The sequence below is a fragment of the Lycorma delicatula genome, chromosome 9, assembly GCF_047948215.1.
Source record: "Lycorma delicatula isolate Av1 chromosome 9, ASM4794821v1, whole genome shotgun sequence".
In the NCBI taxonomy this organism is placed as follows: Eukaryota; Metazoa; Arthropoda; class Insecta; order Hemiptera; family Fulgoridae; genus Lycorma; species Lycorma delicatula.
In genome coordinates this window covers 89618960-89641047 of record NC_134463.1, presented here as the reverse complement: position 1 = coordinate 89641047, position 22088 = coordinate 89618960, and the positions used below count along the sequence as shown (strand labels likewise).

Sequence of the window (22088 nt, the reverse complement as noted above, 5' to 3'; positions counted from 1 at the left end):
TTTTATTTTATTGAACAATTATACACAATTATTTACACAATTATTTATTTTAAAGTAAAAAAAATTCTGAGTGTCGGGTGTGTATGTGTGTACGTACGCTCATTTATGTGTGTTTGTTAGATAAAACTAAGCTGTAAAAATAAATACATATCTAATAAAAGAAATCAAGCTAGAACAAAAAAAAAAGTCGTAGTGAAATATCAACAAGAAGAAAAAGATAATTTCATAATTTTTATACGTCTTAACTAGTTTATTATAAATCATCATTTCAGTTACATTTTTTTTTTTAAAAACCGGTTAAATTTTAATAAAATTGAGACATTTAGAAAACTTTTAGAAATAATATAAAACCTTTTAAATAATATCATATTTACTGTTTATGAAGTAAGACAGTATTACTACAAAAAGTGAATATTTCAAGGACTTTAAATTTAAAAGTCATTTAAAAGACATCATCAGCATAAACGTTCATTTTTATAATTCTAGTAGAAATTGGTAGAATTTTAAACATTAAAGACAAAATTATAGATTTACAAAAATATTAAAAATCTATTTTATTTGTTTTGTATATATATATACACACACGAAGAAGACAATCTACGTTTTGTGTGTGCCCTAATAACTCAAAAACTACTAATTAACCGATTTCGCTGAAAATTTTACAATTTATTATTATTTATCCCTCGAGTGTTTACATGTTATTGGTTTAAATATTTAAATAACAATGCGTCCAAAACGATAAAATATTGGTCACATAATAACGAAAATTATAAATAACTAACATAATACAGTGGTTTCGGAAGCTAAACAGTAAAATCTGATGTGGACACTACATGACTTCCTTTTAGGCACATTAAATTACACGTACACATTTTTAAAGGTACATAAAATTTTATTCCATTAATAACTTCTGATTTTATTTTATTGTCAGCTCAGTGAGAGCTTTTTAACGATATATCATAAGTAGTACTTATTTTTATTAGTTCCAGAGTTATAGCCAAATAAAATATTAATTAATAAAATATTTGGATCGTACAAGGGGAAGGTACATCGGCTCGAATCCGACTTCATATACATATTTTTTTTAACCTTTTTTTTATTTAAATATATTGATTTATTAATAATTAAGTTAATTTTTTTTACCTATGTAAAAAAAAAATTGAACGATAAATAATAATTCAATAATAGCAATACAAAGAAAAAAAGGATAAAAAGATCAACTTTATTAGTGAAATAAAATTTTATGTCCTTTTCATTTTAATTCAAAAAATTTTTACAATCAGAGTTTAATAAATCAATATATTTAAATTTTTAAAAAAGGTTTAAAAAAATTTATGTGTATGAAGTCGGATTCGAACCGATATGTGCATGGTCACGGATCTGATACGTTCTCACTTATACCACATATCTATTTGAGCGACGTGAAACAAAATTAATAAATAAATATAAAATGTTAAGGGAAACTAATACAAAAGAGTAATAAAGGGACTTTTATTCTATTTTAATATTTCAGGTAAGATTGTTGAATTAATAATTTTATAAATATTAGATGTTAATAAAAATTAATATTTTAGCAACTGTTTAACTGTCCACTTTATTAAAGAATTGGAGGATCGTACCTCGCTTTCAAATGAAATAAGTTTAAATGAAGTGCAGCAAAAAATGTATATATGTAATATAATAGGCGTATAAGGAAGTCATGTGGTTCCACATCAGATTTTTTTTTGATCAGATTCTGCATTCCTGAGCAAATTCAAACGTAAAACTTTTCTCTTCGGAGGAAATAATAACAGTAAGTTCCCATATTGAAGGTATTAAAAAATTCAAACTCTTTCGCCGAAATATAATTTTAATAACGTTTGAAGAAAATCATAGATTCAATAATTTTCTTGTAAATTATTTTGTAGATATTAACCCAAAAATGGGATTTACAAACTATAACAATAATTACATACATGAAATATACGAGACTAAAAATCACATAGCATAAAATTAAAATGCCCATGAAAATTGAACGTTTATACGCGTACGTGCGTATACACACTTACACCAACGCAAATGTCCTTCCAGGATAACCACATTGATCGTTTAAAGAAATCCCCACTATTTTAACTACAAAGAACTAAAGTACATTAATCCCTCTGATTCTAATTTACATTCAGTACACTTTATATGTACATTGTGAAAGGATCTAAAGCTTATAAAACCGGTTCGATTCGTTAACTAAATGATTGTACACTATTTATTAATAATGTTGTTTTGTGTCGTAATTTAATTAGTAAATATTTTATAAGATTTTATATTTAATAAGTGAAATAAATATAATGATTGACAAATTATTTAAGGAATTTTTTTTAAACAAATTGGTTAATAAAATAAAGGTACGTGAAATGTATATATATTTTTTTATTACATTAATTTATCATATTAACTTCATTTTAATAATATATTTATTACTTTTTTTTTATTTATAGATTATTAGGTACTTCAGGATTTGACATAAGTTGATTTTTTTTTCGAAAAATTCAATTAAATTCAAATATTAGATTTTTTTAAATTGAAAATTTAACAAAAAATTCAAAATTTAATTATTTTGTTTATTATTTTTACAGTAGAAATTTTAAGCAACCAATAAATTTTTCCCATTTTTGTAACACGTTCAACCCATCCTTTCCAGACATCTACCGTAATTAAATTAAACAATGTCCTGAACAGAATGATAATCCTGAACAATTCATAGAACCGACTGGAATCAACTGAATTTTAGTAGGCTTAACATAATGTATAACAGTTTATTCGGCTCAATAGAGAAATCAAAGGGGAACATTTCATTCCTCTCTTTCCTTTGCAAGCCTGATACAGAATAAGTAAGAATAACTTGCGCTTTACGGGTGTACCGTTTTCGTGAATTACTCACATCGATTACAATCGTCATGATTATACGGCAATAAATAAACAAAAAAATTCATCAAACTTTTATTTTTTATATAAGTTCAATTCCCGATCAGACCGAGTTACTTTTTTACACTTTAAATATTATTCATTAATTTAATTTACCGCTCACCTGTGACGTCACAACGTAGCAGTAGATTAGAGAATTTTTTAGGGTGGGGACTGCGATATTTAAAACATTTTTTTGCAGTTTTTTAATGGTTAGCGAAGGTATGAGAAAAACATGACCTTAATTAAGCGAAATCTCGAGATACTGAGAGTGACCTTGCTCTACAGCCTCATCCCCTTGACCTTTTAAGTTGAAAATTGAATCACATTAATATCCCATATATAGAAGTAATCTGACCAAGTTTCATCAAAATCGGTCCAGTATTTCTAGAGGTGATTTAGAGGAAAACACCGAACACACGTACATACGAATATCAGGAAAATTTCCATCCGGTTTTTTTGGTTCCTTTTTTGGACGTCAAGATCCGGTGAAAAAATGTCCAAATTGGACCGATTATACTTGTTTTACTTTCCCTTCTAGAGCTATAGCGCTATCTGGACGGGAAAGTAAAACAGAAAAGATACAAATTCTTTATTTGGATATTTGGAACAACGGATATTTCAGTTAGTAAATATATATATATATATATATATATATATATATATATATAATAGAAGCAGCAGAATGGAATCTCAATCTTTATCTAGAAGGATTCAAATCTGTCAGTCACAATATTTTTTCATTCCTTACAAAAGGTCCATTCCATATTCCCACATACAAGCTTCTAGCTTATGTGATTTTAATCATTAAAAAACAAATAATTATAATTAAATACTCATAAAAACATTTACCTCAAAATTTTCCTAAATCGTAGACTTTTAAAATTTAAATATTTTACAACCTAAAAAATAATAAATTAATCATTTAAAATAAAAGAACTTTTTTTAACTGAATCAAGCATTTAAATTATAACTTTTTTTAAAAATGTAATTAGTTATTTAATATTTTAAAAAGAGAGAACAGAAATGTGTGTTTAAATTTGTTAATTCAGGTCATTTCTATAACATAGTAATATATAATTATTACTATGATGTCTATATTCATTTTTTAAGGAAAGTCTGTTCTGTTTTAAACCGGTATGAATAAATATTTCTCCAGTCAGTATAGTTTTAGCTAACAGTACTGACATGCGATTTGTTTATGCCCAAGTGCTTAGTTTATGCTTAAAGTGAATACCCTTTAAGTGATCTATAATTAGCAAGTAATTAAATTAATTAATATGCGTATGTTTACAAATACTTTTGTGTAAATTAGATGTAGATAATAAATTATTATTAACATAAAAATCAGTACTTTCTTATTAAATTTAAGAAATAAGATTTTACTAAGTGATTTTATTACACATTTAAACTTGTTAAAAAAATTATCGCTACTAACAAATCGATTTGTTCAGTCGACACTATTTATATGCAATGCACAGTCGCTAAAAAATTCATTCTTCATCCCACGAAAAAAAAAAAAAGAAAGTAATTGCAGTTGGGTGTCAGTTTCTTGTTATCGAATGAGTAAATATTTATTTAAAAACCTTCTATTATATAAATCTTCAATTTATGTATACAAACTAATATTTTCCCGTTCTTCACACGGACAAATTTTGAATATTTATAACCCCTCTTTTATTATTTCCAATATTTTGTGTAGAAAAATTTCAAACGAACCTGAAGGAAATTTATAAATTACCATCAGTATTTTAGATTAAGACTTTTATACACAGAGAAATCAAAATTAATTTCTTCCATGAATACACAATAACTTTTAATCTTATTAAAATAAAAATTAAGACTCCAATTTTTATGTGTAGTTCAATAAAAAGTTTCAGCAGGTATAAAATTATCTAGCACATAGATGGCTTCTGTTAGTTGTCAATGTTCTAAAAAACATTTTAAAAATCTGAGAAATATTTTAACCTTGGTTTTATTTCTTAGGCACTCACTACTTATACAGGAAATTTTAATGTTTGTTAAGTTCTTTAAGAAGGAAGAATCAGAATTTGTTATTTTAAGATTGGAATCAATTTGACTGCCTACAACATTAAATGATTTAATATTGTTTTTTATTTATTGTATTTTTATTGGGGGGGGGGGGGGAGATTGTTAAAAATAATAATATAATTTTGGATAGGAACACTTATATTTATTATGTTAAGGAAAACATATTCTATTTTTTTACATTTAAGTCAACTTTTGTTTTCTTTCATATTATTTTTATTCATTTTAATATCTTCAGACAAAGCCTATACCACGTAATTAATGTTAATATATAATTTTTTACCCTCTTCGAAAAAATATAAAGCTAATTTGAGGGACTCGATTTATTTTTTTTTACATCTAATATTTCTTCCTCTAATTCTATATATGATTCTGTTTTAAGTTTTCATCCTGATCTTTTGCTATCTTGCCTTTTAATTTTATTGCTAGTGAAGTCTGTGTCATAGAAAGAAAGTGTATTTTTTATAAATAGGTGTTGTATATTTCTGTTTAGTAGCAATATTTTAGAGTACGATCATTTTTATTGTTACTAGAATAGATTAGTTGGGAGAACGATAAAATATTGTTTAATATTACTATCTTTTATGATCGCAATGGATCACTCTTGTCTGTCTACTATCCAAGTCTCTTCGATGGAACTGTTTGGGTCATGCAGTTCTCCCAGTACTTTTTCATATGTTCCAGTCTTTGTGCCCTTTCTAGTATTGAAAATCTTCAATTGTTGTGAGTTTTTTCTTGTGAGTGTAAAGCGAGTGTTTTTATTCTAGATTTTCTTGTTTAATTTTATTTTATCTGTGGTGTCTTCTGGTGTAAGGCCAATTTCCTTCAGATCCTCTCTTATTTCTCTGATCCATCTGCATCCTGTCTTGGTGTTTTACGAGTCAAGATTGTACTGTACTAGCTGTTTCAGAAGTTTTAAATTTTGCATCCTCATGATGTATCCAAAGAATCCTAGTCTCCTCTTACGCACAGTGTCAGCAAAGAGTTCTAACTCTTTTTTCACGACTTTGCCGAGCACCATCCACCACTGCCCGTCTTTCTGATACTTTTTATTGATGCAGTTTTTCCTATCTTCTTTCAATTTTCTGGAGTCTGTCGGTCTTTGATTATTTGTTCAGGTTGAAGACTTTTTCTGTTGCATAAGTGGCTTCTGGTTATCCTTAACTTGAATATTAGTATAGGAGGTGCTACCCAAAAGTTCGGGGAATTTGAATTTCGCGCGCGAAACATTGCTGGTACGACCTGCTGCCGCTAGATGTGGCTAACAGTACTCTTTGTGAATCAGTGTTCCAACAGCTGCATTATTGACTTTCGTGCGGTTGTGTAACGTTGTGTTTTACCGCTTCGGCGAAGTTCTAAATGGCAGATTTTAAAGATCAAAGAACCTGCATCAAATTTTGCTTCATGCTTAAAAAAACCGGTGCAGAAACCCATCGCTTGCTTATGGAAACATTTGATGACAATGCTATGAGTAAAAGTAAAACTTTTTGTGGTACAAACGATTCAAAGATGGACGAACGACAGTCGATGACGATGACCGTTCAGAAAGACCATCAACAAGCGCAACACCGGAAAACATCCAGAAAGTGCGAGAGGGTATTGTTGCAGATCGTAGGCAAACAATCCATGATCTTTGTGCGGTCGTACAAATGTCATATAGGTCCGTGCAACGCATCTTGTCCGACAATTTGAACATGAGACGCATTGCTGCAAAATTCGTACTGAGACTGTTGAACAGCGACCAGAAACAAAATCGGGTAGCTGTCTGTAGTGAATTGAAAAATTTACCAAGAGATGACCCTAACTTCATCTCCAACATCATAACCGATGATGAAACATGGGTGTACAGGTATGACCCTGAAACAAAGCAGCAGTCAGTCGCAGTGGAAGTCGCCAAATTCACCGCGGCCAAACAAAGCACACCAACTTCGCAGCAACGTGAAGTCCATGATGATTGTTTTTTTCGACATCAAAGGCATTATCTATAAAGAATTTGTTCCTCTTGGTCAAACTGTCAATGGGATGTTCTCTTGTGAAGTTTAGAAGCGGTTACGTGAAAACATTAGGCGCAAACGTTCAGATATGTGGGGTAACAACAGCTGGGTTCTGCACCATGACAACGCGCCCGCGCACACATCGCTAGCCGTTCGGAATTTCTTGGCTTCCAAAAAGACGGTAGTGATTCCCCACCCACCCTATTCGCCTGTCCTTGCCCCGTGCGACGTTTTTCTCTTTCCAAAAATAAAATTTCAATTGTAAGGCCGTCGTTTTAACACAATTGAGGAGGTTCAGGAAGAAACGCAGAACGTGCTTCGAACACTTACACCTGCAAACTTCCAGGGATGCATGGAATCATGGGAAAAACGCTGGGATCACTGTATTAATGCCCAAGGGGATTACTTTGAATGAGACAGTGGAAATTATAAGTTATGGTAAGCTATTTTATTTTTATGGTAAAATTCTCATAACTTTTGGGTAGCAGCTTGTATATCACTGATAGAATACAGTTATTAACATGATATCATAAGAATAGCTGTGCCTCAAAGCCAACCTCTAATTCATGTCTTGTATCATCCATTAAATATGTGGAAGAATAAATAAGATTTGCTAATTTATGTTTCTACACGTATCCTCATCAGTATTTTTTAAATTCAATAAAGAGTTGTACAACTTTCCTGGCAAAGTTACAGGACTCACGGTGATCATCCACTACCAATCGTAACTATGATTAAAGGGCATCAGAGACATTCAATGCATCATAAATTTTATATGACATCATATTCAGAAGTCATTGTACAAACGTTTTTAGAAATCAGTTAATTCAAACTGAAGATATTAAGTAAAACAATAACTGATGAAATAACCAAAAATGTTAGGTTTATTATCCTCCCCCTCTGAATGAAATTGTTTAGATATAAAACCAAAGAAATAGAATCATCTAATTAGTAAAAGAATATGACCTGAATCAAATGACATAAAAGAAAGGAGTGGGGCCTAAAATCTTCTTGATTTGAGAAAAATCATACACAATATTAGAAAAATCCTCTAAAGAGCATTTTCACATAAAATATGTGAAAATTTATCTGTCCTTTGAGTAAACTTTTAAAATACAGGATTCATGATGTGTGTATCCCCATGTCCCCTTGAATAATTCTGACCAAAATTGAATGGCATCAATTCTCATATATGGATATTACCTTTCCAATTTCATTCTTATCGGTCCATCCAGTCTGAATATATTAACCAAAAAATACAGGATAACATACTTCTTCTTGTTTAGTCTTCGGGACTACTGTTAGGTATTACTACAGAGGAGAAGATGAAATGGCAATTTTGTAGCACGTGAAAATACCATGCCTAACCGGGTTTCGAACCTGGGACCTCCAGATGAACGGCCGAGAAGTTACCATTCACACTACTGAAACCAGGCCAACATACTTAGAAACATCCTTCCTGAATTTTTCAATACTCAAATTGTATTTTTTGATTAGAGGAGAAGATCTACAAAAGTCCTGGCATGGAAAATTTGACTCTATATTACTTTCCCTTATAAAGTATACTATATAGCTTTACAGTATAAATACAAGTATATATCCTACAAAATAAAAATGATTCATTCACTATTATTCAAATAATCAAAACAGTCATAGAAATAATATACTCTCTATAAATAAATTGGAAATCTATAATAAATAGATATTACACAATATATCTATTATATATTTCTAATTATAGATATTATACAGACATATTTAGAATTTGTAATCTGTTAAAATACTATTCATTAAGCAAACAGCTGCTCATTAAAGATGTATGAACATGTATCTTTACATTAAATTTATATGTACCACAAGCTAATTTAATTATTTTTCAAATTAAATTCAGAGAACAGAAAAAACTACTACAATTTCCATTACAATCATAATTTGGAATTAAAAACAGAATATTGTTACTTTCTCTTTTTACTTAAAAGTGTATTCCTACAAGCATTAAAAAACCCTCATGTTGTTAACCTCATGTTATTGTTTAAAAACAATAATACTATACACAATAAACATTCTAACTATGTATTTAATTATGAACATTACTTTGCTGTTTTACATTACATTTTGCTATTTTTTTCTTATGGTTATGACATGTAAAGCATCAGTTATTAGTCAGAATTACTTTGTCTGAGAGTAATAATGTTCATTTCACTACCAGTACCGGAGGTGAATAAAATTAAGATGCCCCTTGTAGGGCTGAATATCATCTAAATTTTTATAGAATTGACATACTAATCTGTTGTAACCAGATATTTAGTTCGATAAAGAAGATAACAAGAAAGTATTACACTTCTCACTTCTCTAGTAAGCCTGACAATGGAATGATTGTTATTCTAAGGGATGGCTATAGCATTTTTTAGGAGTAATTTGGGACATGATAACTTCCCTAAAACTGTAATAGGGACTTCAAATATATATAATTATGACTAAATAACAAATAAAAAAACACCTAAGCAATAATCAACTATGCCATTTTAATTCTGCTTAAGGTTATTATAACAGGTAATAATCAGATTACTTAATATTAAAAACTCACTTTAATTATTCCTGATTTGTAATTAATTTCATTATACATAAACATGATCAATATAATATTGATTGAAGCAAAACTTTTATTAATTTATTAACTTTGGTATATGCTGCCAGTTGCAAAATTTACTGATGACAGTAACAAATAATTGTTAAATGGGATTTATAAGTTTAATAGTAAAATAAATAAAAAACGATAGGTCTGAGTATTGAATATAATAAGCTATTAGAACCTAGTAAATAAATAATAGTTAATAATTGCATGACATTATCACATTTATATCTATAACTTAAAAATTAATAACATAAAATAAAAATGTATACATATTATATCATTTAATTATAATGTCTTTATTAAATAATATACAAACGGTAAAATCTTAAGAAATTTATATCAAAAATTTTAATTGTGATAACATAAAACTAATTTAAAGCAGTCCACAACCACGCCATTAATGAACCAATGTCAACTGGAAGCATGAAATAATTAAGATAACAAATGAATGAAATGAAATTATTTTTAATATTTATAATTGATACAACCAGTTGATGAAAAAGATCTATAATAAAGAAGTAGGTCAATATCAAATGAAAGTCAGGAAAAAGTAAGGATTTCAACAAAAATAATAACAATTTCATTTGATATTAAATATAGGCTTGAGCAAAAGTGTAAATTTATATAAAAAATGTTAGCTTCTAGAAAATAAATTTTATATTTACTTAAGTAAGTAGTACTCGTATATATGATTTTTTTAGTTCTTTTCCTAATCTTTTATTTTTTTGTAATCTAATCAACTAGTGAAAGTAAGCAAACCCCCCTCCTCCCTCAAGATGACCCAATATGAGAATAATATGTTTGACATATAAATGAGATATAGTCTTGTACAGATTCGGGCCGACCATTCCTGAAACATGTGGTTAATTGAACCCCAACCACCAAAGTACACTGGTATCCACTGTCTAGTATTCAAATCCATATAAATGCAGATAACTTCTAAGAGGATTTGACCCTCAGAAACTTTGACTTCGAAAATCAACTGTCAAACAACTGATTTGCAATGATGAGTTAACCATTAGACCAGTCCAGCGGTCTATATATGTAAAATGTAATTTCAATTACACAATATGATAATTGTGCAATAAATCACAAAATGTAATTTAAATTTAATTTTAAATTTATTATTTAAATTTAAGTTATTATTTATTACAAGTTTGTTATTTGTATATTTGTAAATAATTTAATCCTATTTATCCAATACAATATTAATGGAATGCGCCCTCTAAAAAAACATTAAGACTACTGAAATGTTCTTCACACAGGAGGTTGGGCACTGATTAGTAATTTTACCTCTAAAAATCCTATTTCGTCATTTAATAAAATTCTTTATTCATTTTCATTTAATAAAATGACCCTCTTATATTTTGTATTTTTAATTATTCCTTACTGTTTATTAATAATTCTAACTCAATGTTCTTCACTTTGTACACTCTGCCCAATATACTTTTCAAAGATAATTTTTATTTGAGAAGTTTTCAAGATCATTTCATTTTCTTTATACAAATTTTATTTTACTCTGTGTGATAATGTAAAACGCAGATCCATGACTGTATATCACAGGATATTTATTTGTATGTCAGTATTTTTATAATAATTTTGGTACTGTTGTATTTCATTAAAGGTAGGACAATTTGAGAGAATTAAGATAAGTTAATCTTGTAAAACTACTCTTGAAATAAAATTTTAATCAGGTAATCACCAACCCATTATTATTTATTTTGATTAATCTGCTTAAATTTTTAAGTTTACATTTAAAACCATTATTTTGAACACAATCAAGTTTATTACAATTTTTTTTCAAAATGAATTTTTAAAATTTTTCTTACTAAATTTTAAATATGTTTCTGAAATATTCAAATACTATATTATATATATATTTGTATTTGTAAACCACCAGATACACACATGTAAAGCAAGTCAATCTAATAAGGGCCTTTTCAAATCCTATATATTCATCATCATTTACTATAATTATCATTAGCACTGAGCTAATTCATCAACCAAGTCTGACTGATTAAAATTATTGATCAGATGTTAAAATTCTATTTTACAGGCCTACCAATTTAAACAGATCATCTTGCTCAAAAATTACCTGGTGGTTTATTAAACTGAAATTTTTATATTTATAAATATACTTCTCCAAATGCTCCAGTTTGTTTTTAACGTTACAGATTTCTAATACTTTAAGATTATTTACTAAATCTGTAATTTTATATCCATTTGAAATCAAGTGATCTGCCATATTTGAAAAATTTTTATTTTTATTTTTAAATGTCTTAAATTTTTCAAGAATCTTGCTTTAAATTACCTATCAATTTTACCTATATATGTGGCAACACAGTCTCTGCATTTAATTTTATATATGCCATTTAAGTTACATTTGTCAAAAAATTAATTATTGTTATAACTGAAGAATTTTTTTGAAATATTATTTACAGGTTTATATGGAATTGTATATTGTTCTTTATTATAAACATTCACTATTTTATTTGTATAAAATATTATATTATATTAATATAATATAATATAATATTTTCTATCATAATTCTTAGAACCATTCACTGAAATAAGGGTAGTGTTTTTTGTTTATTTTGTTTTTGTTTATTTTTTGTATATTTCTTCTTTAAATATCCCCTGTAAATTTTATCAATACAAGATTTATTGGAGCCATATTTTCCATTTCATTATTTAATACACCTCATTGTTATTCGAATAAATAACAGCTCTATGTATCATACATATATGTGTATCTTATATGAAAATGGTTTATTTGAATTTTTATGAATGGTTATATTATTGTTGGTAGGTTTTTTATATATGCTTATTTAAATTTTCTTATTGTTATTAATCTTTATGTTTATATCTAAAAAACATTAATGGTCCTGTCATTGTCTGTTTCCATAGTAAATTTGAGTTTATTATTAAATAGATTTAGCTGGTTAATGTTATTTGATGTTCCAGTGTTATGTTAGAGTTAAATATTACAAGTGTCATCCATATATCTCACCCATAAAAGAATATTATGACAGTGTAATATACCATGTATAAAGATGCTCTCAAGATTCTGACATAATGATAAATCTCTGACATAGTGGAAGAAAGTGGCATACCCATAGGTAAATACTCCTCTTGTAAATAATATTTATTAAAGAACTCAAAATAGTTCTGTTGGCATATATTCCTAATAATGATTATTGTGTAAACAAAATCTTCTGTTTCATTTTCCAATAATTTATTTTTTATTATTTCTATAATTGATATGCTTGGATACATATTATTTATGTCATACGAGACAATCATAAAATTTTCATTAATATTCAGCCTGTGTAATTTTTCAATTAATTTATATTGTACTTATAAGGTACAATAGGTAAGTTAGATTAAGTTCTAAGTAAATTAGATTAAAATTAAATTTACAATATAAGTACAATATAAATAATGGATATGAATTAATTGAAAAATTATACGGGCGAATATTAATGAAAATAATATGAAGTTTCTTATGACATAACTAATATGTATCCAAGCACACCAATTAGAGAAACAACAGATATAATAAAAAATTAATTATTGGAAAATGAAATAGAATGTTTTGTTTGCACAATAATAATGATCATTAGGAATATATACCAACAGAACTAGTTTGAGTTCTATAATAAATATTATTTACAAGAGAATTGTTTATCTATGGGTATTTCTTCAATTATGTCAGAGATTTATCCACAGAATCTGGAGAGGTAAATTACACATGGTATATTACACATTCATAATATTCTTTTATGGGCGAGGTATGTGGATGACATATTGTAATATTTAACTCTAACATAACATTGGCTCTTCAAATAACAATAAACAAGCTACATTTATTTAAATTAATAACAATAACGAAATTGAAACAACTGTAAATAGAAAACTTACCAACAATAATATAACCTAGAATAATTTTATTTGGTATGGCCCGTTGGTATATATTATATATAAATATATAAATTACAATTCCGCTTACCAATCAATGAAACTAATTATTATGTTCTAGCACTTTCAGAAGTTATTTTTCCATCTTCAGGGCCATCTGATAAACTTGTATATAAGTATTGACTTCCAAAAATTAATTTGATGTAGATTAAAATAAAAATAAAATAAAATTACCACAAATATAACAATTGATTGGCTAGTTATAAAATAAGTCGTACATTTGTACGTCGTCGATAAAAACGTCTCAATTGTTATGTCTATGGTATAAACACAATTTGACCAACATATGAATCATTTATTATTGTTTAAAATTTGTTTGAATAAAACAATTTTTCATAACTGCTTTTATGCCATAGACATAACAATTGGGACGCTTTTATCGACTAGACGTACAAATGTATGACTTATTTTATAACTTGACGATCGATTGTTATATTTATGGAAATTTTATTTTATTTTAATCTACATCAAATTAATATGTGAAGTGAATACTTATGTACAAGTTTATCACATGTTCCTGAAGATGGAAAATAACTTCCGAAAGCACTAGAACATAATACGAGGGTAAGTCAATTATTATCCGCAATGTAGTTATAAATTTTATTGCAATACAAATAGGAAACTTATATGCATCATTTTTCAACACAGTACCCTTGCATTTCAACGCACTTGGTCCATCGTTGCACAAACTTCCTGATGCCCTCATAAAAGAAGGTTTTCGATTGAGCTGCGAGCCAGGAATGCACCGCTTCTTTCACTGTTTCGTCCGAGATAAATCGACGGCCCCTTAATGCCTCTTTGAGTGGACCAAACAAGTGGTAGTCAGAAGCGGCAAGATCAGGAATATACACGGAGGATGAGCCAGTACTTCAAAGTTGAGTTTCAGCTGTGTGGGCAGCACTATGTGAACGGGCATTGTCGTGCAACAACATAAAACATTTCGACAGCAGTCAACGGCGTTTGCTTCGAATTGCAGGCTTCAGCTTGGCAGTAAGCATCTCACTGTAACGCGTACTATTTATTGTCATGCTCCTTTCCTCATAATGTTCCAGTACTGGGCCTTGTTAGTCTCAAAGAATCGTAAGCATCAGTTTTCCTGCGGATGGTTGGGTCTTGAACTTTTTTTTCTGGACGAATTTGGATGTTTCCATTCCATACTCTGTCGTTTACTCTCCGGCTCGTAATGATGGAGCCATGTTTCGTTACCAGTGATGATTCTGTCTAAGAAGATGTCTCGTTCGTTACCATAGCGATTCAAATGTTTTTGGCAGATGTCCAAGCGCGTTTGTTTATAAAACTGTGCGAGTTGTTTTGGGACCTACCTTGCACAGACTTTATGAAACCAAATTCTGTTGTGGATGATTTCGTAGGCAAAACTGTGACTAATTTGCTGACGATATGCCACTTCATCAATAGTTACTCGTCTGTCTACGAAAATCATGTCACGTGCACGCTCAATGTTTTCTTAATTTGTGGCGGTAAACGGTGGTCCGGCTCCTTCGTCGTGCGTAACACTTGTGCGACCATTTTTTAATTTTTCAATCCATTCGTAGACACTCCGTTGCGGCAACACGCTGTTACCGTTTTGTACCGTAAGTCTTCGATGAATTTCGGCCCCTGATACACCTTCCGACCACAACAAACGGATCACTGAACGTTACTCATCTTTGGTGCAAACAGAAAGAGGAGCAGCCATGATTAACGGCAGGACAGCGATAATGGAACTAACCTTTTCTTTCTTTTCCTGTTTAGCCTCCGGTAACTACCGTTCAGATAATACTTCAGAGGATGATATGTATGAGTGTAAATGAAGTGTAGTCTTGTACATTCTCAGTTCGACCGTTCCTGAGATGCGTGGTTAATTGAAACCCAACCACCAGAGAACACCGGTATCCACTATCTAGTATTCAAATCCGTGTAAAAATAACCTTGCTGTACTAGGACTTGAACGCTGGAACTCTCGACTTCCAAATCAGTTGATTTGGGAAGACGCGTTCACCACTAGACCAACCCGGTGGTTTAATGGAACTAACCTAGCAGCATCAAACCTGCACAGACATAACAACAATTAAACCACGCAAGCGTTATCTACACAACACGACAGTACTATCAACATAAACAAAAACATAACTAAATTGCGGATAATAATTGACTTACCCTCGTAATTAATTACATTAGTTGGTAAGCAGAATTATAATTTATATATTTTTAAGTAATATACCCATTCATAGAAATTCAAATAACCCATTTTCACATAACAGAAACACTTACTATGCTATGATACATAGAGCTGTTATTTATTCACATAACAATGAGGTAGTATTAAATAATGAAATGAAAAATATTGCTCCAATAAATCTTATATTGATAACATTTACAGGGGATATTTAAAGAAGAAATATAATAACAAAAACACTACCCTTATTCCAGTAAATAGTTCTAAGATTTATGATAGAAACTGTATTTATACAATTATATAAACAAAAACACAAATAAAATAGTGAATGTTTATAATAAAGAACAATATGCAATTCCATATAAACCTGTAAATAATATTTCAAAAAAAAAAGTTCTTCAATTATAACATTAATTACATTTTTGACAAATTTAACTTGAAGTGACATACAAAAAATTAAATGCACAGACTGTGATGCCATTTATATAGGTAAAACTGATAGATCATTTAATGCAAGATTCTTGGAACATCTAAGAGCATTTAAAAATAAAAATAAAAATTTTTCAAATATGGTAGATCACTTGATTTCAAATGGAAAGAGAATTACAAATTTTGTAAATAATTTTAAAATATTAGAAATTTCTAATGTTAAAAACAAACTGGAGCATTGGGAAAATATTATATTTATAAATATAAAAATTTCAGTTTAATAAACCACTAGGTAATTTTTGAGCAATATGATCTGTTTAAATTGTTAGGCCTGTATAATAGAATTTTAACATCTGACTAATAATTTTAATCAGTCATGACTTGGTTGACAAAATAGCTCAATGCTAATGATAATTATGGTATATTAATAAATGATAATGAATCTGTAGGATTTCAAAAGGCCTTATAAGATTGACGGTAGCATCAATCTTGTTTTATATGTCTGTATCTGGTGGTAAATAAATAAATATTAATTATAATTCAACACACTGTACAACATGTTTAAAAAATTATATATATATAAGTTCTTTTGAGTAATATAAAAAGATGATAAGCTAAGGCAATTATTTAAGCAAAATTAATAAAATTATATTTCTTGATAAGATAATATTTGGATATTGAACTTCTAAAGAATTATTTATTGGCACATTGATGAACATGACTACAATTATACTTCACATGTTTTAAGAGATTTGGAATTAATACATATATATACACACACACACATATATGCATATATGTACATATGTAGTCCCCTGAATAATAACTCCCAGCAAGTTAATTCCTGGGTTGACTTTTATAATTCCCATTCTACTTCTTGATAATACATGAACTATGAATCTATCCTACTTTCAATTACAAGTGATTCATCAGGTATAGAATATATCCACTTTTTCTTTAAAACATGGCTGTAATAAACATACACAACCAATCAACATACAGCCTATTATACAGTATACACATCAGATTTAGATTTACCTGTATGTATTTTAGATACACACTTACAGTCATTTTCAAAAAGTGTACAACACAACAGAAAACATAAACAATGTTAACAAGGTACAGGAAATCCTTAGATCAATATAGCCTTACAAAAGCAATATAAACAAAAGGTCATTAAATACATAAATTAAAAATTTCTGTTTTAAAATTATTTTGATGTACATTCAACCAAATGGATTAGGTAACGGTAAAATGTTTATAGATTCATACAAATTTATTCAAAGAAACACAAAAAACAAAAAATATTTTTAGTGTTTATCAGAAAAACATTTCTAATAAATAATAAGGACAAATGATTCTCATTATCACAAGGTCTACGTGTGTAGATCAATATGTAGATTACCCGCATCATTTACAAAAAAACAATAACAAACAAGTTTTTTTTTCAAACAAAACAAAAAGAATAGAGTTTTCAATGAAAATAAGTAATTACTTTTCAAAGTAGGTATCTTGAAAAATGTTTACTTATATTAAGTTCTGAAATTGTGAAAAATAATTCAATTTAATATATATGTTTCAAAAATGCAAGTAACTACAATAATTTATTGTCAATACAATAATTTTACAATAATTTATTACTTAAATGTAATAATCAAAATTTATTTTTATTTATAAGTTTCTATCTGATAGAATGAATGGTATGGATTTAGTAACCCACACTAAATTCTAATAAATAAAATGTCAGTATTACCTGAATGTAAGTTAAAATTATCTAGATAAGTACAGATTTCAAGTAAATTATTATTTCACTTTAAAAATTATCTGTATAGACCAGATGACCAAAACTGTTTTGATAAATCAAACCTTATTTATTATAAATAGATAAATTAATAAAATAATTAAAAAGAATGAATTTCATAAAAAATAATTTGATTTTTAAATGTGTAGTACTTCAATATTTAATTTAAGTTAATTAACTCTTAACAATAATCATCCATAAAAAAATATTCTCAATCTCTTATACTTTATTACTACTGAACTTCAAAATCAAAAACAATCATTGTTACTTTTCTTTTTACAGATAGTACAACTGCATATCTAAAAATAGTTGCTTAATTTTTTTTTTTTTAAATTCTAAGTCAGCAGCTCAAATAATCATTCACTTGATGAATTATAGCTATTTAACATTAAAAATTGATAAAATCATTGCTAAGAACTTATAAAATAAAAATAACATCAACAATTTTACATACAATTTATACTATTAATGATGATATATATATTTCTGTTTGCCCAGAATGTCTTGTTATGATAATCTTTACTGAGTCAATCATATTGATTCCAACTAGAATAAAATCAATATTTACAAGCACTGAAGCATTTTAAAAAAAAACATTAAGTATGTCATCATGATTAGAACAATCTTACGCATAACATCTGAGATAGGCTATTTTGGAATGTCAAATAACAATGAGTTTTAATCTTCAAAAGAATTTGTTCCTAAAGAATGAAAAAAGAAGTTATTTTAAAATAAAAATGGGGAGTTCAATGGATTGTTTTTTGACACCTATAAATACAAACTATGTTACTGATGTTTAGTAAATTAAACTTTATAACTATTTCATACATTTATATTGATGAATATGACTACTTTACTACAACAATGTATATTGCTATAGAGTATGTAATATCTGAAGGTGAGTCCTTAGTGTGCTATGGCACTCTCTCCACTGCTTGAACATCACTCAGCAACTTCTCCTCACACCAGCAGCCAAAGTAATGTAATCCAAAAGTCACGTCAATTAATTTGCAATGACTTGCACCATATCTGATTATGACATCGCTATTATAGTAACAAAATATGTTCAACAAATAAATTTATTTATTCCTAATATTTTGTTCAAGATGTATCTGAAGTAATTTCATTATTTATTTCTTAAAAGTATTTTTATTTTTTTTTCAAGTATGTAAAGTAAGGTTTTGCTATAAATAAACAATAATAATGACATAATACTAAAGTATATGAAATGAATTGTTTATTTATTATATGCTTTAATGTTCTGATTTTCTTTGATGTGGCACAGCTATTTATGAAAATTATTTTTAAATAGTACACTTACTTTTGTAGCAAGCAGTAGCACGTATTCGACATGCCAGGTTATAGGAGTAGGGTAGAGGAGGAAAGTAGAGACAGCTTGTAGGGAGGACCTGCCTTTAGATTTTACATACACTACATCAAACTTGACATTACAACTATTTTCTAATACTTCACTATACGAACTACTTTATAAATAGGAGCAGCAGTACAAATAGGAGAGTAATTATGCTTTTATTGCAATTAAAAATGGCAATGAAAGCAAATTATGTTGATGAGTAAATAAACAGTATTTAAATAAGACAAACACCTGAACTTTGTACATCTTCTTTTATAGATAAAATCATATACAATTTTCATGAGTCCCTTCCAAATTATTTTGTTTATTTATTATGTTCATATAACTTTAACATACCTTCAAAACCTGAATTTTTTTTGTACATTACATTTTTACATTTAAGCTTTAACACCTTTCTTTATTTTTTTATTCCAATTTTGTATTTAATGCTGTTTTGTTCAAAATTGTTCTAAATTTTTCTTGTCCTTCCAGGTAAATACATGGAGCATTTTTTTTCATGGACGAGCTTAACCTTCCATTCCTGATATGAATTATTACAATGTATAAATAAATATTTAGTGGTCTGAATAAAATATTTTTATCTATTTTTAATTTAAACAAAATGAAAAAATACACCAATATATTCTATAAATAAATTATTGTACAAAAAAATAAAAGAAATATTTTTTTAATATTATTATTATTATATTAAATTGTTGTGTTAAACAACTTTAACAGATCACTTTTTAAAGATAAGTGCTTAAAACTGTTGAACAAAGTAAAATACTGATGTAATACATCAAATATTTACAAAACATAATGCACTTTATTTCATAGATTGTTAGTAATATTACAACCATAAAATAAGAGTCAATCCAGAACTAGTCAAGTTTATAATAAAAGAGCATTAATACATACAACTGTGATTAAAAGCTACTTATAGCAGGTACAATATAAATGTATGTTAAGTACAATATAACTTGCCAAACAAGTATACAGGTTATGCTAACTTATCTACTCCTTATCCAAGGGCACTCATGCATATACTAATACATTATATCACTTCTACTTCTTGCACTACCCACTTGCGTGTATGAACACAAACACACATACAAGTATACCAGCATGTATAAATATGTGATTAATATCACAAACAATGAGCCAAACTACTTCCTGAATCTTGTTTTTTCTTAACAATCCAGTTTAATTATTTATTTACAACAGTTTACATTAAATGTCCTACCCTTTTATTTTTATTTTAATAAGTTATTAAAAATATGACCAACTTTAATTATTGATTTTTTTTTTTTTTTTTTTTAATTTATTAAATGAATTGTTAATTTATTCCAAGCAAATATCCTGGATGTAATTTCCATTTTCGCTGAAGTATAAATTTTTCAATAATCATAAAAATTTCATCTAATTACTTTACATAAAAGTGAAAATTTATATAAAATCATTCATTAAAATAAAATTAAAAATATTATTGTAATAAAAAAAAAGCCAACCAAAGAAAAATTTCTAATTTGCAGTAAATAATATTAGCACATCTATTTTTTATCTTTAACTAAATGTATCCATTTCTGATGTGACCCATACATTATTATTATGTACCACTCGGATAAAATATTTATTTATTTATTTATCCTTCATAATTTTATTAACTAGATTTTTTTTAATGGTATATTGTGTCCCCTATCTTAAAATTTAATTCTTCATATCCTCCTTTCTGTCACATTTCAGTATTTTTATTTTTACTCTTCTTTATCTCCAGACTGAAGTTCTTTTGTAGTAATAAATCCATCCATTCTGTATTTCTTCTAACTCATCCTTGGTTTATGTTAAAACAACAATATAATCAGCAAATCATAAGGTACAAGTAAATATCCAAGGAAAAGTACAATTTCTTCTCCTTGGATACATATATTTTTATTTTAACTATATACATTTATATTTTACTATATATATTTTTATTTTTTTCTGTTACAGTTGAAACTACATTAGAAAATGGTTTAAAAGAGAAAATAAATAGTGACTGTAGTTAGATTTTTAAAAAATAAATAAAATTAATTTCTTTAAAAAAAACACTACAATAAAACTATTCCAGTATGGATCTCCATCTAAAAGCATTGGAAAGAAGCCAGAGTCAGCTGTACAATAAAGTTGAAGTCTCTCAAGATATTGTCAATTCAAAGTATTTTTTGGATCCTTTAGAACTACTCGGAGAACGTAGTTTTAAAGAGCCAAAAGAGGTAAAAATATAATTTACTATTATTATAATTATAATTAGTTTAATTTTTAGATGTTACAATAGGCAACTACAAAAGCCAAAACATAAGAACAAGATCATTAGGGAAGAAATTAAGTACAATAACATTGTGATATATATATATATACACCACATATATATATATAATATATATATTAGGAATGATTAGATATGATTTTCCATGGCTAACAAAAAGAATGAGTACAGTGCTTCAGCTTTTACCCAAAAGAATAACAAAAATTGTAGGAATACATTGATCAGAGCGTTATTAAAACTAGTGAATAAAAAGAAAATCAGTTTAGTTCATTTTAATAGTAATTATATGAAATAATAGGCGTAATTATGTGAAAATAATAAGTAAAATCAGGGAAAGATAAAACACAATAATTCTGAATACAGTTAATTAAAAAATATTTTAGGACATATTACTGGAGGATGCAGAGAATTTAGGTTTGTTGTTTAA

The 22088-nt window shown here is 27.7% G+C and overlaps 1 protein-coding gene across 3 annotated transcripts in view; it reads left to right on the top strand.

Moving 5' to 3' along the window:
* The window catches only part of LOC142329959 (fatty acyl-CoA reductase wat-like), a 183935-nt gene that overhangs the window by 135013 nt on the left and 26834 nt on the right, over positions 1 to 22088 (top strand). For 2 of the 3 annotated variants that reach the window (XM_075374945.1, XM_075374944.1), the window contains exon 2: positions 21346 to 21608. In XM_075374945.1, the coding sequence (XP_075231060.1) occupies positions 21465 to 21608 (144 nt within the window). In that variant the 5' untranslated portion in view covers positions 21346 to 21464. Of the gene's footprint in view, positions 1 to 2358; positions 2382 to 21345; positions 21609 to 22088 lie in introns of those variants that run through there. The other variant, XM_075374946.1, reaches the window with a different exon arrangement.